The 27,622-nt window shown below is 45.0% G+C and overlaps 2 protein-coding genes across 4 annotated transcripts in view; one reads left to right on the top strand and one right to left on the bottom strand.

The window, feature by feature from the left end:
• LOC116966099 (dynein heavy chain 5, axonemal-like) overlaps positions 1-23,103 on the bottom strand; it is a 350,576-nt gene extending 327,473 nt beyond the window's left edge. For both annotated transcript variants that reach the window (XM_033012270.1, XM_033012280.1), the window contains exons 1-3: positions 23,076-23,103; positions 17,414-17,700; positions 1,329-1,429 (exon numbers count right to left, since the gene is read on the bottom strand). In XM_033012270.1, the coding sequence (XP_032868161.1) occupies positions 1,329-1,429; positions 17,414-17,687 (375 nt within the window). In that variant the 5' untranslated portion in view covers positions 17,688-17,700; positions 23,076-23,103. The remainder of the gene's footprint in view (positions 1-1,328; positions 1,430-17,413; positions 17,701-23,075) is intronic.
• A 2,359-nt stretch (positions 23,104-25,462) lies between these two features.
• ift57 (intraflagellar transport 57) overlaps positions 25,463-27,622 on the top strand; it is a 35,455-nt gene continuing 33,295 nt past the window's right edge. The window contains exon 1 of one of the 2 annotated variants that reach the window (XM_033012250.1): positions 25,463-25,730. In XM_033012250.1, the coding sequence (XP_032868141.1) occupies positions 25,576-25,730 (155 nt within the window). In that variant the 5' untranslated portion in view covers positions 25,463-25,575. The remainder of the gene's footprint in view (positions 25,731-27,622) is intronic. The other variant, XM_033012257.1, reaches the window with a different exon arrangement.

Raw genomic sequence — 27,622 nt, 5'->3', positions numbered from 1 at the left:
GAGTGAAATCTTCCCTCCACATATGTGCCACTGTGGCACAATTCTGTGACTTGAATAGTTGCTGTCACACAGCTCCAGTAACCCAGGTTAGATCCGGACCTATGGTGCTGCGTTTAAGGGATTTACATGTTCTCCCTGTAACTTGATGGGTTTCGTTCAGGTGCTCCCACATCCCAATGTAGTTCATGCTCACAGATTACTTGGCCACTGTATTTCTTGTTTGTTGGTGAGAAGATAAAATATGGAAAGTTGATGTGAATGTGACACAATAAAATGAGTCAGCATAGGATTATTTCAAAAATGGATGGTTGATGGTCAGCTCTGAATCACTGGGATAAGGGCCCGGTTCCATGTTGGATTTTTCCTACAGAATTCTATCAGAGACTAGCGATCTCATTCTGGCATTTGCTCTGCATCTGCAGGGAGTAGACATGAAGGAGAATGACAAACAGGGGTTTAGAAGCCAGGAAGTTGCCACGTGAGGATTGTAGAGATGGTGGGGGGAGGGGGGGGGTTAGGGTTTAGACTTCAGGGATACAGTGCGGATACAGGCTCTTCGGCCCACTGTGTCCACGCTGACCAGCGATCATCCCTTACACTAGCACTATTCTACACACTAGCAACAATTTACAATTTTTACTGATGCCAATTAACCTACAAACCTATGTATTTGGAGTGTGAGAGGAAACCGGAGCACCCAGAGAAAACCCACGAGGTTACAAACTCCGTACAGCCAGCAACCGTAGTCCGGTCTCTGACGCTGTGAGGCAGCAAATCAAAAGAAGCTCTTTAAACTCTAAGTTTAAGAAGGAACTGCAGAAGCCGGAAAATCGAAGGTAGACAAAAATGCTGGAGAAACTCAGCGGGTGAGACAACATCTATGGAGCAAATGAAATAGGAAACGTTTCGGGTCGAAACCCTTCTTCAGACCTGAAGCAGGGTTTCATAGTCTGAAGAAGGGTTTCGACCCGAAACGTTGCCTATTTCCTTCGCTCCATAGATGCTGCCTCACCCGCGGAGTTTCTCCAGCATTTTTATGTACCTTCTTTAAACTAAATTTCTCAAAGATTGTACGAGGAAATATGTAGCCTTGGCATGGAAATTAGGGATAAAAAGTGTTAAAAGTGTCTGGTTAAAATCTCCCAGTGATGCAAGATATGCTGGAAGTGGTGGTTGTAATGTATCATTGACAAATCATTAAAATAATGTTATGCAATTGAATTTCCGGCCAAATGTCATCGATAAAGCAAATACATCTTGGTGTAGATACTCCAAAAGTATTGATAAAATAGAAATGCTGTATTGAATCAATCTTGAAAATCACTTACTGACACTGATGTTGTTGGAGATGCTGCCGTTCTAATTGCTCCTAATCCTGAATGTTTCAATCTAGAAGCACCTACACGCCTGTGCCGATATGGTTCTCCAGCTATGATTTGTAAAAAATAAGTATTCATACTTTATAAACAGAGATGAATAAATAACATATTATGAATGTTTAATCCACAGCACCGTACTTATTATCAACATTGTTTTTTTATTGTCTTGTGTATTGGGATACCATGAAAACACTTTGTTTTGTGTACTATCCGGGTAAAAAATCCATATACGAGTACAATCAAACCATGCGGAATATAGTGTTAAAGGACACAAAGTGTTGGAGTAACTCAGCAGGTCAGGCAGCATCTCTGGAGGACATAGATAGGTGATGTTTCGGATTGAGACCCTTCTTGTGACTGACAAGGGTCTCAACATGAAATGTCACCTATCAATGTTCTCCAGAGATGCTGCCGGACCTGCTGAGTTACTCCAACACTTTGTGCTCTTTTGTGTATTAACCAGCATCTGCAATTCTTTGTTTCCACAGAATATAGTGTTACATCTTCAGGGAGAGTGCTAGATTACATCAAATATTCTGTTAGAATTTACAGTTGTTCTGCTGATAATAAAGCCTTGCTGACAATGAGTTCATTTTAGGCTAAAAATATAGAATTATAGATATCTACTAGACCAAGTGCAGACCCGCTGGGTCTGTTCCCCCAACGTGCGGTTGTGTGGGGGGGGAGGAAGGCATGCAGCGTCACACACACTAACTATCCCCCCCCCCCCACTCACGCTAATTACCCCCCTTGATATTATATTAATATTATTAATTTGCTCCTTTTACCCCATAACCACCCTACCTACTGACGCATAGCCCCCAACTTGCAGTCACATCTAGAGGGGGGGGGGGGGCAGAGAGAGAAGGGGCAGAGACAGAGAGAGAGACAGAGACACAGAGAGAGGGGCAAGAGGGATGGGGGGTGGAGAGGAGGAGTAGAGGGAGGGTGGGTGAGGGGGGAAAGGTAGGGGAGGAGGGGAGGAGAGAGAGAGGGTGAGAGTGAGGGGGAGAGAGAGGGGGTGCTGAGAGGGGTGGGTGAGGGGAGAGGTGGGGAGCAGGGAGGGGAGGGAGGCGGGAGGGTGGAGGGAAGAGGGAAGGGGGTGTGGAGGGGGTAAGGGGAGGGGGAGGAGAGAGAGGGGGCGGAGGGAGGGTGAGGGGAGAGGGGAGAGAGGGCTGTGCTGAGAGGGAGGTGAGGGGGAGGAGGAGAGGTGGGGAGCAAGGGTGGAAGGTGGTGTGGGGTGTGTGGAGGGGAGGGGTGGTTTTAGGGGAGGGATGGTGGGGGAGGAGAGGGATAGAGGGAGGGGAGAGAGAGAGGGAGAAAAAGATGGGAGAGAGAGGGGGGGAGGGAGAGAGGAGAGGGGGGGAGAGGAGAGGGGGGGAGAGGAGAGGGGGGAGAGAGGAGAGGGGGGGAGAGGAGAGGGGGGGAGAGGAGAGGGGGGGAGAGGAGAGGGGGGAGAGGAGAGGGGGGGAGAGGAGAGGGGGGGAGAGGAGAGGGGGGGAGAGGAGAGGGGGGAGAGGAGAGGGGGGAGAGGAGAGGGGGGAGAGGAGAGGGGGGAGAGGAGAGGGGGGGAGGAGAGGAGAGGGGGGGAGAGGATGAGGGGGGAGAGGACGAGGGGGGGAGAGGAGAGGGGGGGAGAGGAGAGGGGGCGAGAGGAGAGGGGGGGGAGAGAGAGGGGGGAGAGGAGAGGGGGGGAGAGGAGAGGGAGAGAGGAGGGGGGTGATGGGAGAGGGGGAGAGAGAGGAGGGGAGAGAGAGAGAGAAAGGGAGAGCGACAGGTGGGGGGGGGGGAGAAGAGAGAGAAAGAGAGAGGGATAGGGAGAGAGTGGAGAGAGAGGTGGGGAGAGAGAGGTGGGAGAGAGAGGAGGGGAGAGAGAGGAGGGGAGAGAGAGGAGGGGAGAGAGAGAGAGAGGGATAGTGAGAGAGAGAGGTGGGGAGAGAGAGGTGGGGAGAGAGAGGAGGGGAGAGAGAGAGAGGGTGCCATTTTACTTCAACCCAAACAACCATTTGCAGGCAGTGCTTTTTTCCCTCAAACAAACCATATTTTCATTTTCAAACCACATTATGGGTACTCACAGCTGTGGAGACATTTGTTCAGTGTTATTCAGAGCTCTGATTGAGGCACACCACTTGCAGAGACTGATTGAGGCACACCACTTGCAGAGACTGATTGAGGCACACCACTTGCAGAGACAGATTGAGTCACACCACTTCCTGGTTTTATAGTCCTCCCCCACCCTCCAGCAGGGGAAGCAGAGAGAATGGGGAATTTTGTAAAAACATTAATATCTCTGTCATTTTTCATCGACGGGAAAATTCCTCGGCACACATGCGGCGGAGGGGGGCTCTGAGCGAGGTGGCCAAAAATGACGGCCGTAGGTGGCGGTGTTCTCTCGGAAATCGCAGCACAGAAGGCCAAAAGCGGTCAAGAACAGAGATTTAGTAATATAGACTAGACTAAGTGGGTCCCATGTTCACACGGGAGGGCTGGTCCTCCAACGCAATATTCCACCTCTCCACCAATTTCAAGATTGGTGGCCAGTGGGGAGGGGGGGCTTTCTGGAGTGCTGGTATGGGTGTTGTGGGCTGAAGGGACTGGTTTCCAGAGGGCTAGTATGGACATTGTGGGATAAATGGATTTGTGGGGTGGCAGCTCAGTCCCTCAAGCCTGATGTGCTGGTAGCTCACTCACGGCTGGTGGGCTGGCAGTTGACTCACGGCTATTCCTTGAAATTCAATTTCAAGCAGGGTACAAGGCCACCAAATTCAAATCTATTTTTCTACCATTTCAAACAGGGTGCAAGGCCACATAATTCAAGTGCAGTTTCCTACCACTTCAAGCAGGGTGCAAGGCCACAAAATTCAAGTGCAGTTTCCTACCACTTCAAGCAGGGTGCAAGGCCACAAAATTCAGGTGCAGTTTCCTACCACTTCAAGCAGGGTGCAAGGCCACCTAATTCAAGTGCAGTTTCATACTACTTCAAGCAGGGTGCAAGGCCACCAAATTCAAATGCAGTTTCATACCATTTCATGCAGGGTGCAAGGCCACCATATTCAAATGCAGTTTCATAGCATTTCAAGTGTGAAACCATCATAAAACCACACAAACACCACACTCACAGTTCAGTAAACATTCAGTGTGTTCAGTTGATTCACAGCTCAGACAGAGTCATGACCTCTCCCTCCCTGATCATGCAGAGACTGAGCCACACCCAGACTTCCGGGTTTTATAATCCCTCCCCCCTCCCACCGGGAAAAGGTGTGGCCTTCATGGCATGATTGACAGGTGAGAGATTCTCAACATTTTTGAAACACTAATAACACTTTTATTTTTCATTGATGGGAAGAATCCTCTTCCCCCTAATGAGCGGAGTGGACTGAGGAAGATGGGCAAAAATCACAGCCGTAAGTGGTAGCGTTTTATCTAAAATCAATATCCAGTGCAAACAGGAAGTTGTCAAGTTTAGACCACCAACCATTGGCAGTGCTTTTACTTCAACCCAAAACCCCAAACCAACCATTTGCAGTGCTTTTTACTTCAACCCAAAACCCAAACCAACCATTTGCAGTGCTTTTTACTTCAACCCAAACCCCCAAACCAACCATTTGCAGTGTTTTTTACTTCAACCCAAAGCCCCACCAACCATTTGCAGTGCTTTTACTTCAAACCAACCACATTTTCATTTTCAAACCACATTAAGGGCACTCAAGCTCAGTAAAACCATACTCACAGTTTAGTAGACACGTGTTCAGTGTTATTCGCAGCTCAGACGTGACCCTCTCACTTCCCCCATCTTGCAGAGACTGACTGAGGCACAACACTTCTGGGTTTTATGGTCCCTCCCCCCCTCCCACCAGCAGGGGCAGCAGAGATAATGTCAACATTTTTTAAACATTAATAACTCTTTTATGTTTCATCGATGGGAAAAATCATCTTATCCTGCACAGGAGGACTCTGAGTAAGCTGGCCAAAAATCGCAGCCGTAAGTGGCAGCGTTTTTTCTAAAATCATGAAACAGAAAAACAGGAAGTGGTCAAGATCTTATAGATAGATAGATAGATAGATAGATAGATAGATAGATAGATAGATAGATAGATAGATAGATAGATAGATAGATAGATAGATAGATAGTAAAGTTTCAGTAGCAGGACAGAAGTGAAAAAAGGTGACATTGATGAGAATAGATAACCTAGACACGAGATAAAGCACATATTATATGTGATAATTGAAATCAGATTTTTTTACTCCAGTAAATGATGCCATAATGGAAACTGAAGGAATGATGAGCAAGAGATTGGCCAAAGCTGTGTTTTAATACACAGAGATAGACACATGAGGTTAAGGCTTTGATAAGTATCTATGAATGATATTCAGGGGCAGAAAAGATAATGTTCTCTGCCGTAAAATAGTCATAATAGAGAATATAATAATTCACAAGAAATCAAATGGGAAAGTATTAATAAAGCGTGAGAAATTGTCAAATGTTTGTGAGTTTCCTCTGCAGGACAGTAAACTATTGGCCAGGAAAGACTTCAAAAACATTGAAGATCCTTTGAAGAACTTATTTGTAACAGAGGAGTTTACAGTGATAGGAATAAAAATAAAGTCAGAATATGTCAGAGATATTCAATGTTCAATAAAGTCATCTTGAAGAAGATAAAAGGTCTGAGAACGTGTTCGTGTATAAACCAGAAAAGGACTGACTGATAATGACACAAAATCCTATGAAAACAGCACAATAATACCAGTTATTTGCACTTGGTTGAAGTAAAGAATCCTTAATAAGCTAGCCAGGCACCTATTCAAACAGTCAAACAACCTCAATTACCTGGTTATTCAGTCATACAATTGATTTTTGTAAAATTTTGCCACATATATTATCTATTAAATAATCATCGCACCCTTCAAAAGCATTCAGCAATTATGAAGTGCATTAATCTTTTAGAGAAGGTTACATAAATCATCTAATGCCTTTTGAAAAATGTGATTTTGCATTCCCATTAAGGCATATGAAAATGCTTGCAATTTTCTTCGCTTGGCATTTTAACAATTTGTTGCTGCATTCGAGCCTTTATTGTACATATTTGCATTGTTTAACAAATATTACTGGAAATTATATGTTCTATTTAGTGTTTCATTGTTCCTGGGTCACTTCACAAGAATCTGGAAAAACAGGTGCCTAGTCAAAAATTAGGAAAAGCTTCTAACTGCTTGGTCAAAAGCTGTCCCATTAACACTATGACCTTTCACACTGTAGCATTTTGTGTTGTTACAAGGCCCAATGCAAGCTCAAGGAATAAAATCTCATTTTACACCTGGGCACAATGCAGCCTGCAGTACTCAGTTCTGATTTTTTTAAATCTAGACAACTTGCTCTGTATCAGAACTGGTCATTTTGGCTTGCTATTTACATGGCCGTCCAAAGGGGGGGTGCGTTGGGTGCAACCACACACCCCTTTTTTCCCCCCAGAGTAAGAAAAAAGTTCTCTGTTCTCCCGTCGCCGGGCGGGAGTGGCTGAATCTGAACCCAGCGGCTGTAACCCCAACACCAGACGCCGCTGCGGCAGGGCTCGCTTCCCTCGCCTCCCCCCGCCGCCAGGGCCCAACCCATCTCCCACCCACACCACCCCCGCTGACCCCCACTGGGCCCATGCCACCCCCGCTGGGCCCATGCCACCCCCGCTGAGCCAACGCCACCCCCGCTGGGCCCACGCCACCCCCGCTGGGCCCACGCCACCCCCGCTGACACCCACTGGGCCCACGCCACCCCCGTTGACCCCCACTGGGCCCACGCCACCCCCGCTGACCCTCGCTGGGTCCACGCCACCCCCACTGATCCCCGCTGGGCCCACGCCACCCCCACTGGGAGAAAATGATAGATTCTTGATTGATACGGATGTCGGTGGTAATGGGGAGAAGGCAGGAGAATGGGTTTGAGAGGGAAAGATCTCCTAACTTCTATACTCAATACTCTGACCGATGAAGGCCAAAGTGCCAAAATACTTTTTGACTATCTGATGTACCTGCGACTCGAAGGAACCATGCAACCATCAACAATTCCTCTACCCACCTCGCTAATTGATCCAGATCCTGCTGTAATCTTTCACAACCATCTTCACTATCTACAAAACCACTCACTTCTGTATCATCAGAAAACTTGCTAATCTTGCCCTGTTCTGTGACGTTTCACAGAGTGCTGGAGTAACTCAGCGGGTCAGGCTGAGTATAGAGGTTGGGAAGTCATGTTGCAGTTGCATAAGAATTTGGCGAGGCTGCATTCAGAGTATTGTATTCAGTTCTGGGCACCATGTTATAGGAAAGATGCCATCAAACTGGAAAGGGTACAGTGAAGATTTACGAGGATGTTGCCAGGTCTAGAGGACCAGAGCTATAGGGTGAGTAGGCTGGGACTCTATTTCATGGAGCACAGGAGGATGAGGGATGATCTAATAGAGGTGTATAAAATCATAATTTGAATGGATATGGTTGAGTCTTTTGCCCAGAGTAAGAGAATCGAGGAGCAGAGGACATAAGTTTAAGGTGAAGGGCAAAAGATTTAATAGGAATCTGTTTTTCACACAAAGGGTGGTAGGTGTATGGAACAAGCTGGCAGAGGAGGTAGTTGAGACATGGACTATCACAACATTTAAGAAACAGTTAAGACAGGTACATGGATAGGACAGATTCGGAGGGATATGGATCAAACGTGGGCAGGTCGGACTAGTGCAGATGAGACATGCTGGGCCAAAGTGCCTGTTTCCACACTGTATCACTCTATGACTCTATCTATCTTTCCCTCTCAAACCCATTCTCCTGCCTTCTCCCCATTACCTCCGACACCCGTATCAATCAAGAATCTATCAATCTCCTCCTGAAAAATGACTTAACCTCCACAGCTGTCTGTGGCAATAAATTCCACAGTTCACCACCCTCTGACTTAAGAAATTCCTGCTCATCTCCTTCCTAAAGGAATTACTTTTAATTCTGAGGCTGTGGCCACTGGTCCTAGACTCTCCCACTAGTGGAAACATCCTCACCAAATCCACTCCATCCAGGTTTTTACCAGGCTGGGACAGACGGCAACAGCTTCACACTATGTCCCAAAGCTTGTGTCCTGTCCTGCATCACCCAAGGCAGCAGAGACGTTATAGGAGAGGGCAAGCACCGTAACAAAGTAGCTCACAATGGTTTGGGTAACATTCAGGAATGTCTATGCATGGCACATCATGAATATTACTGAAGAAGGGTCTTGACCCGAAATATAATCTATACCTTTTCTCCAGAGATGCTGCCTGACTCACTGAGTTACTCCAGCACTCTGTGACATGTCACCTATCCATGTTCTCCAGAATGCATAAATAAGGCTCAGAATGCATCAGAGAGCATCTAAAACCCCAGAGCTTCCAGGGCCCGCTTAAGGGCCCTGGACCCTGGCATCGAGGGACATCACGCTTCACACTCGTGATGTGCGCAGCGCGCACATTATTTCACAATACGTTTTTTGTAATCCTGTCATGCCACCCCCCTTTTAAAAAAGCTTCGTACGGGCCTGATTTAGCTCTTCCCCTTTCTTTCATTTGTGTGTTTCCTGCCCTCCTGTACTTATTCCAGTAGGCCAGACTATATAACATTTTCTAGATTGCATAATACCAGCAACACATTAAATAGTCCCTTAATAGCTAAATCATTTTACCCTGTTACAGACATTCCCATTGTGTCACTCATTGCCCTCCAACGCTTTCTCTGCAATATAGACTAACCAGTTTCCCCTCTTTCTCAGTTCTAATGAAGAATCTTTGTCCTAAAATGTTAACTTTTCCAGCATTTTATATTTTTCCCAACAAACCTCTTCCCCCAAATTCTCGGACCAGTCATTTACACTTGGGGCAAACAACAATTGCCAAGTAACCTACCAGCACATATTTGAAATGTGAGAGGCAACTACAGGTCCCAGAGTAAAGAGATCCATGTAGTCAGGGGGAGAACATGCAGACTCCACACAGGCAGCATCTGAGGTCATTTTCAAACCCAGTTTGCTGGAGCTGTGAGGCAGCAGCTGTGTGCCCACTGAGAAGAAAGTGAAGAAGATGATGGAGGATGCTAAAAGGAAACTAAATTATAGACAGTTATCATTGAGTCATGATATGCAGCAATGTACCAAATCATTAGTTGTTGGAGTTTAATAGTTTTCTGTATTATTGCTGTGCACAAGTTGTAAATGTATTTAAAATTAATGTAAACATTTTACGTTAAGTATAATTTGGAACAAAGTTTTGCAGATAAGTAAATAAGTAAATTTGTATTTGTGTGTGTATATTTCTCTGCAAATAAATCATTAATGGTATAATTTCATGTATGTAAATAGTTTTTATCTGATGGCATAATTTCATTCATGGGAATTAGTTGCGAGTCTACCCGGGTATGTTACCTTGATTTCAATGAAAGCTGTGCAGTACATATGAAGCATCAATGTATTTTTAACTACGATTACCACAGAGTATGGTCTCGATAAAGTATTATATCAGTCACTGCTGCTTAGAATGAGAATGGATATCTATATTACTAAATCTCTGATCTTGACTGCTTTTGGCTGACTGTGCTGTGATTTCCGAGAGAACGCCGCCACCTACGGCCGTCATTTTTGGGCACCTCGCTCAGAGCCCCCCTCCGCCGTATGAGTGCGGAGGATTTTTTCCGTCGATGAAAAATTAGAGAGATATTAATGTTTTTACAAAATTCCCCATTCTCTCTGCTGCCCCCGCTGGCGGCAGGGGGAGGGACTATAAAACCAGGAAGTGTCGTGCCTCACTCATTCTCTGCCAGAACCAGGAAGCAAGAGGGTCACGGCTCATGGCTCTCTGAGCTGCGAATAACACTGAAGGCACGTTAACTCCACGGTGAATCCCCTCGATGCGGCTGTAAAGTGGCTGCAGCCCTTTTTAACAAGTTTGTGTTCACAAAGTGAATTTTGGTTGTCGGGTGTCTGCAGCCCAATTGTTTGCCTCGCTTTTTTTTAACAAGTTTGTGTTCGCAAAGTGAATTTTGGTTGTCGGGTGTCTGCAGCCCAATTGTTTGCCTCGCCTTTTTTTTAACAAGTTTGTGTTCACAAAATGAAATTTGGTTGTCGGGTGTCTGCAGCCCAATCGTTTGCCTCGCCTTTTTTTAACAAGTTTGTGTTCACAAAATGAAATTTGGTTGTCAGGTGGCTGCAGCCCAATTGTTTGCCTCGCCTTTTTAACAAGTTTGTGTTCACAAAATGAAATTTGGTTGTCGGGTGACTGCAGCCCAATTGTTTGCCTCGCCTTTTTTAACAAGTTTGTGTTCACAAAATGAATTTTGGTTGTCGGGTGGCTGCAGCCCAATTGTTTGCCTTGGCTTGGCTTTTAAAATCGTTGCAACAGTTGGATGCCTGCCCAAGCATCCATACGGCCCACAATGTCTATACTAGCCCTCTGGAAACCAGTACCTTCGGCCCGCAACACCCATACTAGCGCAACAGACACCCCCCCCACTGGCGAGCAGTATTGGAATTGGTGGAGAGGTGGAATATTGCGTTGGTGACCAGCCCTCCCGTGTGATGCTGGGAATAAGGGAAGTACTGTATGGTCTGTAGTATTCTGTATGGTCTGTATGGTCGGAGTATTGGTACCTGCAGCTTCAGCAAAGAAATACACCAGCCCATATTTTTCAACCCTTCCCATAATTTAGTCCCATTCATTATAATTTAAATGACTTCCACCAAAAGAGAAAAGTAACAGCCAAAATGGAGGAAGCGAGGAGAAACTGCATGAGAAAAGGGAATTTGGGTTTGAAATCATACAGAACATGGGTCCAAGACTGAGGTGAGAAAAAACTTTTTCACCCAGAGAGTTGTGAATTTGTGGAATTCCCTGCCACAGAGGGCAGTGGAGGTCAAATCACTGGATGGATTTAAGAGAGAATTAGATAGAGCTCTAGGGGCTAGTGGAATCAAGCAGGCACGGAAATTGCTATCAATATATGGAGGGGACAGGGGACACACAAATTTTTGTCGGCATGCTACACTCACACACACACGCGCGAGGCTTCGGAGGCTCAATCCAGCGCTAAATGCAGCTCAACTCTGCCTGTCTTGCCGGGTTAACCTACAGCCCTGCCTAGACTGACGGGACATCAGCGCTGCTTCTCCGCGCTGGCCATATTTCCCGCAAGTCCAGGCAGGGCTGTAGGTTAACCTGGCGGGACAGGCAGAGTTGAGCTGGGTTTAGCGCTGCTTCTCTGCGCTGGCTGTGGGCCGGGGGGCACCGCTCCCGTCTGTCTCCCGACCTCTCTGGCCATCCATGGGCGGGGGGCACTCGGGTGGGGACGGGACAGCGCCGGAGAGCCGGGATCGATCCTGGCTGCGGATGAGGCACAGGTCTATGCCACGTTTTCCTCCTCCAATTACCACGCTCTATCCTCAGTTCCCCCCCCCCACTCCTCCCTCCTCCAATGATCTCGCTGAATCATCATGTCCCGCACCCATTGCCTGCTGACCGACGTCCCTCTCGTCCAATCGGCGCCCTCAATCAACAGTCCCACCCCCACTGTCTCGCGGAAAGCGGAGATTTCACCGGGTTTTAAAATCCGGATTACAAAAACTTGGGGGGGATCATCCCCCACCTCTCAAAACAGAGGGGGGACGTGTGTCCCCTGCCCCCCCCCCCCCCCCCCCCCCCCCCCCCCCCCCGAGATTTCCGCCCCTGGAATCAAGGGATATGGGGAGAAGGCAGGCACGGGTTATGTAATGGGGACGATCAGCCATGATCTAATGAATGGCGGTGCTGGCTCGAAGGGCCGAATGGCCTCCTCCTGCACCTATTTTCTATGTTTCTATGTTTCATATCCAACAAAAATCTATTAGCTAGTTGAATAATTCTCTTTGAAAGAAGAGCATTTTAATTAAAATCTGTGCCCTTTACAGAATACAGTTCAAAACTCTTTAACAGCCAACTAATTATAACTGCAAGGGACATGTTATTGTTAGATAGGAACAGCATCCCCACAGCAAGATTTGCAAACTGTACTTAGTTTGCTTTAATGGTGCTGGTTGAGGGCAAAACAGATATTATACAGAATACCAGAAGATTTCCCTGCCTTTTTTGCCTGGTGCTGGGAGCTTTTGCAGATCCTGAAGAGTGCACAGGTTATAATAGAACAATACATAGTAACATGAATAGGATTTTTCAGAAAGATTGGAGAGAAGTATAATATGGCATTTTTTCCTTTTAATGGTTTCACATTTGATAAGTGTGGAAACAGAAATAATGCAGAGAAATTAAACTATGAAGGAAAATCAATTATTGTTTTGGTCATATTAGAAGGGGGATCTTGGATTAATATTTAAAGCTTATGAGCGAGTTATTATAAACTAATCAGTTAAAATAAGTAAACTGGTTCATTTACCATAAAAAAAAGTTAAATGATTGAATCATAAGAACTTGCTATAAATGTTCCTATTATTCTATTCCTATAATTATTATAAACATTGAATTTTCTAACCCAGAAAATAAATAACCTCCTCGCAACAACCAAAGTGGACCACTTCACTCTTTATTGCATCAGAGTGGTGGTGGGATGGGGACATTAAAGCAACAGGCAAGAAGATCAGGATCGCCACTGTGGATTGAATGCAGATGCTCTGCAAAGCAATTGCTGAGTTGGTTTATTTGAGTTGGTTTATTTTTCTGTTTTTCCAAGTTGTACAGAAAAAACACAGGCCCTTTTGCCAAACCCGTCCATGTCAACTATGATAGCTGCCTACTGTGATCCCATTTGCAAGCATTAGACTCTTATCCTGCTATTCCTCTCGTACACAAGTACCTGTACAAATGCCTTTGGAAAGCTATAACTGTATTTGCCTCTACCAACCCCTCTCTGTGTGAAAAACATGCTGCTCAGATCTCCTTTAAATTCATCCCCTCTCACCTTAAACCTATATACCTGTATTGTGTATTGTATTGTATTGTATTGTATTGTATTGTATTGTATCCTTCAGTTTTAAGTTCCCCCACCTCAGGACAAAATAAAACTGACTACCTACCCTATTGTTATGACTATAAACCTCCGCAAGGTCACCTGTCAGCCTCTTACGTTCCAATGAGAATGAACATTGCCTATCAAAGCACTTCTGATGAGTAAACATTCCAGCCAATGCTCTTCTGTACTTTTTCTAATGTTACCATATCCATTCTGCAGTGTGGTGACCAGAACAGTGTATTATATTGTAGCTGTAGGCTTACCAATGTTTTGTACAGCTATAACATGAGATCCTAATACTTATACCCAATGCCTCACCCTATGAAGACTAGAATGCAGAATACCTTCTTCATCACCATATCCACCTGTGTTGCCATTTTCAGAGAGCTATGAACTTGCACCTCAAGGATCCCCTATCCATCATCACAGGGACCTTGTGTTAACTGCATATGTCCTGTTAGTATTTGACATCCCAAATGATTATGTTACAATTGTCCTGATTAAATTCCATTTGCTACCAGTCCAAAGATTTCTCCAATGTAGAATAGTAGGGGAAAAGAGCAGACCTGAAAGTTAGGAAGGGAGCAATCCATTTGAAATGCTAAAACAGAAGTGTAGAATCTTATTGGAGCTAAAACTCCTTGCTCAACAAGAGAAGCAACTCATGTCATTTTACTTCTCCCCATCTCACCAACCAGTTACCTGCCATCTTAATATCCCATACCACTCCCACTTTGGCCTATCATTCGATAACTTCCTGCACTGTTATGTTGAGGCCCACTGCAAGTTTAATGAACAATACTCCATCTTCTGTCTGGGCATGTTGCAGCCTTCCTGATTCAATATTGAATTCTGCAACTTTGGTAACTAGCTCTTTCTGCACTGGTGTTTTCTGTCAGTTACCCTTCTCTGTGGTTGGTTCAGTTTTTGTCTTTCATATAATGTAAGAAGCATAGTTTTGCTACGAGCAACATACTGTATAACACAGACAAAGAACCATAATCCGATTTTAGTGTCACGTTAACTCATTTGATTCATCCTACCAGAGATATTCCCATCGTTCGATCCACCCTTACAAACACGCTTTCTCTCTCAATTCTGAGAAAAGGTCTTGGATCTGAAACATTAACTCCGTTTCCCTTTCCACTGATGCGCCTGACCTACTGAGTGTTTCAAGCATTTTTTGTTTTTATTACAGATTTCTAGCATCTGTATTTTTTCTTTTTTATTCACACATTATTAGACTGAATTCAGTTTAATCGTGCAATCAATTGCAAGTTTTGTTTATATGCAATTTCTGAGTGTAAGTGTTTACACCATGAACAACATTGGTTCTTTCCATGTGAGATATTGTCTCCGATTCCAAGCCAATTTTCGAATCTTGTCTCACTCCCACTTCTGTTTTTCTGCTTCATAGCTATATCCTTCAATCCATTGTGTTACCAAGTCAAGTCAAGTCAAGTCAAGTTTATTTGTCACATACACATACGAGATGTGCAGTGAAATGAAAGTGGCAATGCTCGCGGACTTTTGTGCAAAAAGACAAACAACCAAACAAACTATAAACACAATCATAACACACATATTCTTTTACATAATAAATAATGGAAGGAAAAACGTTCAGTAGAGTTAGTCCCTGGTGAGATAGGCGTTTACAGTCCGAATGGCCTCTGGGAAGAAACTCCTTCTCAACCTCTCCGTTCTCACCGCATGGCAACGGAGGCGTTTGCCTGACCGTAGCAGCTGGAACAGTCCGTTGCAGGGGTGGAAGGGGTCTCTCATGATATTGTTGGCTCTGGAGTTGCACCTCCTGATGTATAGTTCCTGCAGGGGGGCAAGTGAAGTTCCCATAGTGCGTTCGGCTGAACGCACTACTCTCTGCAGAGCCTTCTTGTCCTTGGCAGAGCAATTCCCAAACCAGATGGTAATGTTCCCGGACAAGATGCTTTCCACCGCTGCTGCGTAGAAGCACTGGAGGATCCTCGGAGACACTCTGAATTTCCTCAATTGCCTGAGGTGGTAAATGCGCTGCCTTGCCTAACTCACGAGTGCTGAGGCGTGTGATACCCATGTCATATCCTCGGAGATGTGGACTCCCAGATATTTAAAACAGTTCACCCTATCCACAGGATCCCCATTTAGCCTCAATGGAGTGCATGTCCTCGGATGATGTGCCCTCCTAAAGTCCATGATCAGCTCCTTCGTTTTTTTGATGTTCAAGAGGAGGCTGTTATCCTGGCACCAGAGTGCTAGACCAGCCACCTCATCCCGGTAGGCCTTCTCGTCAAATACCCCAAATTCATGAATACTGAACTTTATTTTGAGCTTCGGTGCCAGGTGGCGCCAACAATGGCTGCCTCGCCAATAGTCTGTCTCGTCCCTTCCTTCTTTGCTATTATTTTTAGTATGTGTTAAATGTATGTTTTAGTGTTCTTTAGCTTGTTTTATGTGGAGGGTAGGGAGAAACTTTTTTGAATCTCTTACTTCGACGGAGATGCAATTTTTTTCCGTATTTTATCTCCGTCCGCACTGCGGCCTAACATCGTGGAGTTGGCGGCCTCTGCTGGAGACCGATTTTGGGAGCTCCAACTGCGGGAGCCTGCAGAGTTTAACAACGTGGAGCTTCAATCTCCCCAACTTCGGATGGTTCGACTGCCCCAACCGCAGGAGAATAAAGAAGAAATTGGACTTTATTGCCTACCATCACAATGAGGAATGTGGGGAATCCACTGTGGTGGATGGTTATGTTAACTTTTATGTAGTTGTGTGTCTTGTTGATTTTTTTTTTAAATATGGCTGTACGGTAATTCACTGTACCTTATTTGATACATGTGACAATAAACTGACCTTTAAACCTTTGATGAGACGTTATCAAAATCTTTGTTTTCCTCTTTAGGGAAAATCAAAGGACAATAGGGATCAGGCAGGAAAGTGTGGAGTTCAATGATCAGGTTAGCTATGCACTTAGTGAATGTAGTGCAGGCACAAGAGGCCTTATGATGGTATCCTGCTCCTATTTCTTCTATTCCTGTTATGCCATCTACTATAAGAGCATGAAGAAAATCAATATAATAAATGCAGTCTTTTACCCAGAGTTGTGAAATCAAGATCAGGGGGACATAGGTTTAAGGTGAGAGGGGGAAGGATTTAATAGGAATCTGAGGTGCAACCTTTTCCACATATAGGATGATGGGTATATGGAGTGAGCAGCCAGAGGAGGTAGTTGAGGCAGGTACTATTGCAATTGTTATAAGGCATTTGGACAGGTACATGGATAGGAAAGGTTTTGAGGGCTATGGGCCTAGTATGGATGGGGTATCTTGGTTGGCATGGACATGTTGGTCCAAAGGGCCTATTTCCATGCTGTATGACTCTATGACTACAACATATTTAACTTGTTCAATAATGAGGGTTGGAATATAACTTTAAGTACACTCCATCACTGATGCACAGTAGTTAATTCCTTAGTAAATTATTTAGATTTTGTTGCCCTTTATTTCCTCTGCACCAATGACATTTGAAGAGCCTCAACAAACCAACACATTCTATACTTGGGGAGGTCCATGTGCAAAGAAGAACAATTCAAGGTATTTATTATATTCTATGTTTCCATCTAAATAAAGAGGTCTGCTGGATGTTGTGTGCTCCTGTGATATTAAGAATAAAGGACCCCCCCCCCCCCCCCCATAGGTAATGTACTTTCTCTTAACATGTATTCCATGTTTGCAATAAAATGATTTAAACACACTTAATTCATTCATTGCATGTCCCTATCCACTAAGCAGACTATCTCCACCCCAAGCTGCTTGACACTTGCTCCTTTATTTGAGCATTCTAAGGAGTTAACAAACAATTTGTTGAACAATCTACTCCAATAATGCTTTTGCTCAAAACTTCCAAATTCATAATTGGCCAATTCATTCCCTAATTCTACTTCGACTGCCAATGCAGTTTTGAACGAGTTTTATGCTGAAATTACATAAAAGTTTACTTTGTTGTCTTTGTCGCTAGTAACAACTGTTAATGTATGGACTCACATTTGTCATAACTGGAATCGATGGAGATGAGCGGAGGTGAGAGCTCGGTGTCAGGTTTAGCTGACGGCACTTTGTCCAACTCTTTCGCTCCTGGTGTATCTTCAGGAGGTTCAGTGTTGGTCGCCGCTGCGTTCTCGTTGTCAGCCATTGCTCTCAGCCGAGGTGAATGACCAAGGCAAGCCTGGAGAAAGGCTCTCCGAAGAAATGTAGCAGCTAATTCTCTCTGTCCCCAGGTTCGCACTTCAATGTCTTGGAGCCTTGGAAACGATCGCATCCGGAAAACATTTCTGGAAAGGACCCAATTAAAACAAAGAAACACTAAAGACAGGTTACTTTATTTATTGCATGAGAGAAAAGATTTGATTTCGGGCTTTGAACAGTAGTGTGAGCCAGTGAAAGGTGAATCTGGAAACAGATTATATAATCTCGGTTTCTTAGTAACCGACAACTCTGGAAAGGAATGCACAGCAATGGATAGTTTCTATTTCAGTATCCCAGCAACAATCGTCCAGTTATTGTGCTGAGCTTCCACTAACACAGAAGACACATAAGTAAACCTATTTGCATTTTACCCCCGCGAAGTCAAACTATTGTGTTTATGCTAAACTATTTATGCATAATATTCATCTTTAGGTTATTCTCCAGAATTACCTGTACAGCCAAGCATGTAAAATTCTGTCTTCCTCATTTGCACCTTTCAGTGCAACAAACCAATGGAACTGCTGTTAACTATCGTCAAAATCCAACAAATGTTTGAAATAAAATATTAATTGTGTTTTATTTGGTTCTACTTCCAAAGTCCCCAAAACCAAAAAGAAAAGTTGCAATTTCAAGTTCTTGTTCAGAAACTCTCTTAAGAGGGAAATCAGGAGGGCAAAAGGGAAACATGAGATGGATCTGACAGACAAGGTAAAGGAAAATACAAAAATAATCTACAGATATATTAAGATTAAAAGAGTGGCTGGAAAGAGCATAGGTCCATTTAAAAAAATAGCATGGCCATCTATGTGTGGAATGTGGAGTCACCGGAGATTGGTGAGAATCTTAACAATTTTTTCACATCAGTTTTTACTGTGGAAGATCAGGAATCTAGGCAAATGAGTTGTGATGGATATATCCCAAATGTCTGATAAAGTGCATTCTCTGACCTTTATAACCATATAACCATATAACAATTACAGCACGGAAACAGGCCAACTCGCCCTTCTAGTCCATGCCGAACACTTATTCTCCCCTAGTCCCATCTACCTGCACTCAGACCATAACCCTCCATTCCTTTCTCGTCCATATACCTATCCAATTTATTTTTAAATGATAAAATCAAACCTGCCTCCACCACTTCCACTGGAAGCTCATTCCACACAGCTACCACTCTCTGAGTAAAAATGTTCCCCCTCATGTTACCCCTAAACGTCTGTCCCGTAAAAACTTCTGAAAAAGAAATTGTGGAAGCCATAACATCTTTTTCCACACCTTTAGCCACAAGTTCATGATGACTAGAGAGTGGCTAATGTGGTGTTATTGAAGAAGAACAGCCAGGAAAAGCTAGGGAACCTAATCCATAATTGGCCTGACATCAATGGTGGGTAAGTTGATGGAGGATATTCTTGGAGGAGAATGGGATATACAAATATTTGGATGGCCAGGGACTGATATGGGGTAGTCAGCATTACAACCTAACGGTATATGCATTGATTCCCTAATTTTAAGTAACTTCTACATACATGCCCCTCCCTCCCTCCCCCTCCCCAATGGGTGTGGGGCCCATTGTTGTTCATCATTTATTTAAACAATTTGATTGAGAATGTTCAAGGCATGATTAGTAAGTTTGCAGATGACATTAACATATGCATATTATGATGTCAGAGGTGCCTTTTCTTTGGCAGACTCTAAGACATAGAAAATTATTTCAAAGGTACATTTTGAAAATTAGCCAAAAGGTTATTCTAGTCTCTAGCCATTATGTACATCTCAAAAGATTATGCTTTGTGTAAGCTTGCTTTCTTGGTGCCACATCAATGACACCCCATTCCCTGTGACCAGTAAATCAGCTAATTTGGGTGTATTAAACTAAAAACAACAGCCAACCAAGGCCAATGTGTCATTAAACTCAGGTGTTTAACTCAACCACTTTGATATTGTCACAGATCAGGGTCCCACATGGTAGATTTTCATACTGCAATCCCACATCAGCCTGTAAATCTATCCCACCGGTCTCCCAAATGCTTGATCGTGTGTCCAGGGTGGAACAGCGGTGCAGCGGTAGAGTTGGCTGACTGACAGCACCAGAAACCTGAGTTCCACCCTGACTAGGTGTGCCATTTGTATGGAGTTTGTACGTTCTCCCTGTGACCTTTGGTTTTCTCTGGGTGCTCCAGTTTCATCCAACACTCCAAAGACGTACAGGTTTGTAGGTTAATTGGCTTTGGAAAATTGTAAATCGTCCCTATTGCGACGACAGATGGCACAATGGGCTAAGTGTTCGGCTGGCAACCGGAAGGTAGCTGGTTCGAATCCCGCTTGGAGTGCATACTGTCATTGTGTCCTTGGGCAAGACACTTCACCCACCTTTGCCTGTGTGTGTCCTTGGGCAAGACACTTCACCCACCTTTGCCTGTGTGTGTGGATGTAATTATGTGAAGCACTTTGGGGTCAATGCAAGTTGACTAAAAATGTGCTATATAAATAAAGAAATTTAAAATTTAATTTATTGCGTACAATAGTCCTAGTGTATGGGGTGATCACTGGTCGGCACGGACTTGGTGGGCTGAAGGGCCTGTTTCCACGCTGTATCTCTAAAGTCAAAAAGTCTAAATCTCTAAAATAATAATAATAATAAATTTTATTTATTTGGCGCCTTTCAGACATCTCAAGGACACCTTACATAGGTTAACAGGAAATATAAACATATAATCAGAATAAAATAAATAATAAAGACATCACAGAAACACAAATTAAAAACAGAATTCAGTCCAAAAACAAAAATCAAAAACACAATGTGAAGAGAGAGCAGCGGCAGCTAAAGCGCGCCAGCGTCCACTCTCCCTTCACGGCAGCCATCTTGGACAAAGACTAACAGGATTACCTTACAGACAAAAAATCATCCCCCCACAATGGATACCACTGTGGGGGAAGGCACAATGTCCAGTCCCCAACCCCAAGTTCACCCCAAATCAGGCCTATTGAGGCCATCGCAATTGCCTCTACGGAGGCCCGATGTTCCTGGCCGTTCTCACCGGGTGGTCTTGCCCCGGCGTCGGGAGAGTCCTCTCAGCGGCTGGGCCACCTGGGACGGCCGCTATCTAGCTGGAGACCGCGGCTTCCGAAGCCGACAAGGCCGCGCCGGTTTGGAGCTCCCAGGCTCCCGATGTTGAAATCGGCGCTGCCCGCTCCGCTCCGCAGACCCGCAGCCCGGAGGTGTTGAACTCGGCGGTCTCAGCTCACCAGAGCTCCAGCGCGTCGATCCAGCGTGGTGACCCAGGCAAGGCATCGCCCGCTCTGCTCCGCGATAGCGCTCCAGCGCTGTGCCGCCACCGAGGCCGAGGTGCTGGGCGGTCCCCGCCAGGAAACGGCGCTTCAAGCCCGCTGGTAGGCCACGAGGACGGGTCGACGGGCAGCCCGGAGAAAAAGCTGCCTCACCGACCAGGTAGGGACCTAGAAGTAAATTGCCCCCTACCCCCCACATTAAAAAGTCCATATCCCCTACGGACACAAAACAGGACTCACTAAAAACTTTTTAAAAAGCTAATTAAAACGGACGGCTGCTGGCTAGTAGCCGTTCCCCAAGATGGCAAGTATGTGCAGGCTGTATGTAAGTCGGGCTTTTGTAACCTGGGAAAACATACAGTATACAAATGTTACTTCCCACATACAGTATTAGTCCATGTTTGAATGTTGTCTGAGAACTGCTAAATCCAGATGTAGTCTGCTTTTTCTTTTGAGGAGTTGTAAATGGAACTGAACAGTGTGCAATCACTTTATGATAGAAAGTGACAATAAAGGCTATCTAATCTAATCTAATCTAAAGATCACTGGTGATCAACTGAAGATGGTTGCTCTAATAAACTCATAATTCTCATATTTCTTTGCAACATAGAAAGAGGCCCACATAGGCCCTCCAAGCCATCCCATTAATCCCATTCCCCAACATATTTTCTTGCAGCACATTCCCTCTCTGAAGCCTTTTATTTCCACACCCATCGAACTAGGAATAACTTACAGTGGTAAAATCACCTTCCAACTAACACAATTTTGGGATGAAGGAAGAAACTATTGTGTCTTAGAGTCACACAGTGTGGAAACAGGCCATTTGGCCCAACTTGTCCACACTGCCAACATGTCCCAGCTACACTAGTCCTGTCTACACATGTTTGGCCCATATCCCTCCAAACCTGTCCTATCCATGTACCTGTCCAACTATTTCTTAAACGTTGGGATAGTCCCTGCCTCAACTATCTCCTCTGGCAGCTTGTTCCATACACCCACCACCCTTTGCGTGAAATAAATACCGCTCAGATTCCTATTAGAATTTCCCCTTTTCCCCTTCACCTTAAACCTATGTCCTCTGGTCCTTGTTTTCCCTACTCTGGGCAAGAGACTCTGTGCATCTACCCAATTTTTTCCTCTCATGATTTTATACACCTCTATAAGATCACCCCTCATCCTCCTGCGCTCTAAGGAATAACCTTTCCCTATAGCTCAGACCTTCCAGTCCTTGCAACATCCTCATAAATCTTATCTGTACCCTTTCCATCTTTCTCATAACATGATGCCGAGAACTGAACACAATACTCTAAATACGGCCTCACAAACGTCTTATACAACTGCAACATGACCTCCTAACTGCTATACTCAATACTGACTGATGATGGCCAATGTGCCAAAAGTCTTTTTGAACATCTTATCCACCTTCAAGAAACCATGCACCTACACTCCCAGATCCCTCTGCTCTAAAACAAGCCACAGAGCTCTACCATTCACTGTATAGGTCCTGCCCATGTTAGACTTCACAAAATACAACACCCACATCCCCCTTCTATTTTTGCTCCTATATCTGTATTAAATTCCATCAACCATTCCTCAGCCCGCCTGGCCAATCGATCAGGATGCTGCAGCAATATTTCACCACCACCCACTTTTGTGCCGGTGGGGGGGAGGGGGGGAATCCATCTGATCACAAGGAGAACATGAAGGTTCCACACTAAGGTCAGTATTGAACGAGTTGTGAGGCAGCAATATATTTCATCAATGTCGGCATACTTGGAAGAACGGGGCAGACAACAAAGAAATGTGGACCCTGTCACAGTTGGAGAAGCGAAGCTCAAAGCTATGGGAGAGCGAGTCTGAAGGAACTGATGCATGGCTGAGATGATAAAGCACAGGACGTGGAGGGAAAGCTGAAGGAAGAAATGGTGAATTGAATACCTGAGATCCTGGCCAAACTAGGAGGCTTGGAAACTAAGCTGGGAATCATGCAGGACAAAACGGTGGTGAAGCCAAGTACAGAGGAAAGATATAAGGTTGTAGAAGTAGCTGATCTTGGTAAGAACATGGTTGAAGACCAGCAGAGCAGTATAAACCACAGAGGAGGAGCAGAGAGATATAGTTTCACAGAACTCCTATTGCAGAGAAGAGAAAACCTTTATTAAGGCAGCAGTATTACCTGTAGCATTTTTCTGTGGCACTCCACATCAACGTCCTGGGGTCAAGAAGTTGAACTCCAACCTTCTTCCGTTGTGTGAACCGTGATTCCAAGCATTGAAATGTTTTCCATTTGTTATCCATTAACTTCAATTTTACCAAGACTCCTTGGAGTCACTCCAAGTGCTCTGATACTATATTTTGTATGTGGATGGTACACAGTGGCATAACTAATAGAGCTGCTGCCTCACAATTCTAGTGTAACCCTGACCTCTAGTGTTGCCGGTGTGGACCTTCCACATTCTCCTTGTGATTGCATGGATTATCTTCAGGAACTCCAGGTTTTGTTCTCACACCTCAAAGCCTGTTGGACTACAAGGAAGCAGGAGTAGAACATCAAGCCTCTTGTGTCTAATCTACAATTTATTAAGATCATGCATTATCTTTTACCTCAATGCTATTTTCCTACACTAACCGCATATTCCTTTCCTCCACATTATGTTCCTTCCAGCATGCGCTTGCCCATTTACTCAACCTGTCCGAAATTCATTGAATTCTCTCTCCATCCTCCTCAAACCCCACTGCCAGCCATTCAAGTAACAAAAAAAATTATTCACAAGTTATTCACAATCCTCTCATCTAAATCATCAATAAAGTTTGTGGATCCCTGTATCAATTGAAGAGACAGTTAGGTTTAATTTATTATTGTCATGTGTACCGAGATATATTAGGGTGGCACAGTGGTGCAGCAGTAGAGTTGTTGCCTTACAGCACAAGAGACCCGAGTTCGATCCTGTCTGTATGGAGTTTATACTTTCACCCTGTGTGTCTGTGTGGGGTTTCTCTGGGTGCTCCGGTTTCCTCCTACACTCCAAGGATGTGCAGGTTTTTAGGTTAATTGGCTTTGATAACAAATTATAAATTGTCCCTAGCATGTAGGATATTGCTACCGTACAGGGTGATCGCCGGTCTGCACAGACTTCATGGGCCAAAGGGCCTATTTCCGCACTGTATCTCTGGTCTAAAGTCTGAAAAGCTTTTGTTTGCATGCCATCCAATCAAATCAGATAATATCATACATTAATTAATACAATCAAGCTAAACACAATTACAAAAAGGCAGAGCGACAATAAAGATACCAGAATGCAGATTATGGTTTATTGGTTGATAGCAGATCCTTCTCCTCTCGGACCAGCACACAAAGAGTGACCATGATCAAATGTCATCTTGCATAGTTTTGTGAAGGGCAAGTGATAGACAACGGAGATAATGTTTTGATTTCAGGCTGCGAAGCGTCGACCCTGGTCTTGACATCGTCGAAGTGTAGATGGATGAAACCATCAAATTCCTAGGAGTAAAATATAACCAATAACTATTCCTGGACCACCCATGTTGAAGCAATGGCCAAGAAAGCACACCAATGACTCTAATTCCTGAGAAGGCTTATGGAGTTTGCCATGTCCCCAACAACTCTCACCAACTTCTACAGATGCACCGTAGAAAGCAATTTATCGGGATACATCACTGCATGGTTTGAGAACAGCACCATCCAAGACAGCAGAAATTGCAGAGAATTGTGGACGTCACACAAACCAACCTCCCTTCCATTTTCTTCATTTTTACCTCATGCTGCCACGGCATGGCCATCAGCTACCCCCTCTTCTCCCCTCTCCCATCAAGCAAGAGGAATAGAAATGTGAAAACGTACACCTCCAATTTCAGGACTGTTTCATCCCAGCTGTTATCAGGCAACTGAACCATCCAACCACAACTAGAGAGCAGTCTTGAACTATAATCTACCGCAGTGGAGACCCTCGGATTAACTTGATCGGACTTTACTGATCTAGACTCTCCCACTAGTGGAAACAACCTCTCCACATCCACTCTATTCAAGCCTTTCACTATTCGGTAAGCCTCATGTGTTAACCCACTCATTCCTGGGATAATTCTTGTAAGCCTTCTCTGGTCCCTCTCCAGTGCCTGCATGTCCTTCCTTAGATATGGTGCCCCAAATTGCTCACAAATGTAACAATTCACATTTCTCAGCATAATCTATCATATCTCAACACCATTAAACACTCTTTTGTTGCTGATTCCCAACAACCATCACGGTCTTGAAGACACACAGCACTAACTTCTACTATGAACTTCTTTGGACTATTGGTTGTACTAAGGACTTCGGTTTCTTTTGCATTCGTATTGTGGTTATTAATTTGTTGATTTTTAAAAAACTATATGCGCATATTATGTTTACAGGCCTGTTATGCTGCTGTAATTACGTATTTAATTACACACTCTCGCCTCTGATTTACGCTTGATTCTCAGCAGCAATGCCGGCTCCTTGACAACGACGCTGCCCGCAGGAGCGTGTGTCGCCACTTCCTGTGCCGTGGGCTTTCCCCGGCCGGGCCGGGCCGGGCCGGGCCTGCTCTTGGGTTGCCGTGGCAACGCCAGCATTTCCAGGCCGTGGGGGCCAGGCTGACGAGGCGCCGCCATCTCTGGAGACGGAGCCGCGGGGCCCGATGGCCGAGGACGGCCGGCGTGGCGATGAGGGGGAGCGGGGCCCCGGCGCCCTGTACCAGATGTTTGTTACGATGGAGGACCTCCTGGACAAACTGAAGCTGATGAACTACGAGGAAAGTCTGATCCGAAAGAACAACATGAAGCCCCTGTCCAGGTGTGTGGCTGTCCTGCCGCTAGACACGGGAGGGGGAATATTAGCGCACTGTACGCCCCAGACTCGCCTAGAATAATTTGCTACATCTTTCCTCGCCTCTTCTTAACACGCCCTCGTAGCACTCATCTTTGTTTTAATGTCCGTGTCTTAATGGTTGAGCTGTGATTGCTGCGGCCGAATAATTTTGATGCATTGTTGATACATAGGATTCTGCATTAATGCTGACCCAATGGGTTACCAGCACTCCTGGGAAAGGCGCTGCCGTATTACAGAGGGGCAAAGAGAGAGATGCTTTTGAGATCTTGGGATATTTTAAGTGTTTCAAAGCCAAATGGAGGCCTTGAAGTGATCACTTTTGGAATGTGGAAAAACATGAGTCTTTCTGTGCCCAGCAAGATCCCAACAAATAGTTTAGATGTTGTAAAGTACTTAGTTCTTTACTCCAAGTTTGGAGCAACGATGCGATGAGATCTGCAGCAAAGTGATCCCGACAAAAAGCATTAGAAGCAAAGGAATGGTCCTTAGATACATTTCAATTAACATTTTTCATCATTCTTGTGAATGATTGTAATCATCAGAATGCCAATTGACCATGGCCAGATTAGATGTGTTTCGTTTTTGTGGTCTGACTGAAGTGAACATTCTTTTGCACAAAGTTTGCATAAGATAGTCACAAAAAGCTGGAGTAACTCAGTGGGTCAGACAGCATCTCTGGAGAAAAGGAATAGGTGACGTTTCGGGTCGTTACTCTCTTCATACAATGATACAATGATAGTCTGGTTTCAATAAGCGGTTACACCCCACTCTCCCGTTACCTGGCTCCCGCTCAGCTCTGCCTGTCCCGCCGGGTCCAGTCTCCCCCCGTCTCCCACTAGCATCTGCCCCCTCTTTCTCGCTGTTTCACCCTGCTCTCCAGCTACCTGGCTCCAGCTCAGCTCTGCCTGTCCCGCAGGGTTGGCCGGCAGCCCTGGACTGGTGGTGGCAGCCAGCGCCGGCTGCAAGTCCAGGGCTGCCACCGCCCCGCCAGCCCAGGGCCACCCAAGACACCTCCGGAGAGGGACAGGACACCCATGAGGGGACGGGGACGGCCAAGCATGCAACTCAACAGTGCCCGCAACGCCGGAGAACCGGGCCCGACCCCGAACACAGACAAAACGCGCCTGCACATACGCAGCACCACTGTTACCGAGAATGTTTATAGCGGGTGACCTATGACCTGGGCATGCGCAGTCGGAATACCGAACTTGCTTATAAGCGAGTTCGGTATTCCGATTATCGCAAGGAATCATGGGATATGTCAAAAAAAGCGAACACAACTCTGTATAAACTGTGTGTAAATTGTTAACTATTCTACCAATTAATTAAATTCTGTCAACTCAATAGCTTCCTTTCTTGTTCTGCTGTTCACATACTACTTACACAGTCCCAGTTCTAGTTCAGTTCATTAATCTGCAATTCTGAGATATTAAAAAAGTTAAAGAATTTATTATTTTCATTTAATCCTTAATGTGCTTGCTACTGGAATAAGAAAATATTACTTGTGTTTGAAACATTTTCTTATCTTTATTCATAATTTACGTGTCAAAATATATTTATTCTGTGGCAGGCAGCGTGTATCAGTGTGATGTGGGCTGATGTTTTACCTACAGGAGGTGTGAATGTGCCGTTAAGGTAAAGATTCATCTCCGAGGAAAACTGAGTACAAGGTTGAGCCCTGTGAAGGAGCCGCCAATCCGTATAAGCAGTGTTGCAGTGCTAATTTTTTAGGTGCCGGAGCTGTCAAACAGGTGTCATTTCAGGTTTTGCTTTGCTTGTGGGGGGGGGGGGGGGGGGGGGTGGGGGCGGGGGTGGGTGGGTGGGTGGAAGCTAATCTCCCAAGACGGTCAAACAGA

This window comes from Amblyraja radiata, chromosome 2 (assembly GCF_010909765.2).
Source record: "Amblyraja radiata isolate CabotCenter1 chromosome 2, sAmbRad1.1.pri, whole genome shotgun sequence".
NCBI lineage: Eukaryota > Metazoa > Chordata > Chondrichthyes > Rajiformes > Rajidae > Amblyraja > Amblyraja radiata.
This window is presented reverse-complemented; position numbering and strand designations above follow the sequence as displayed.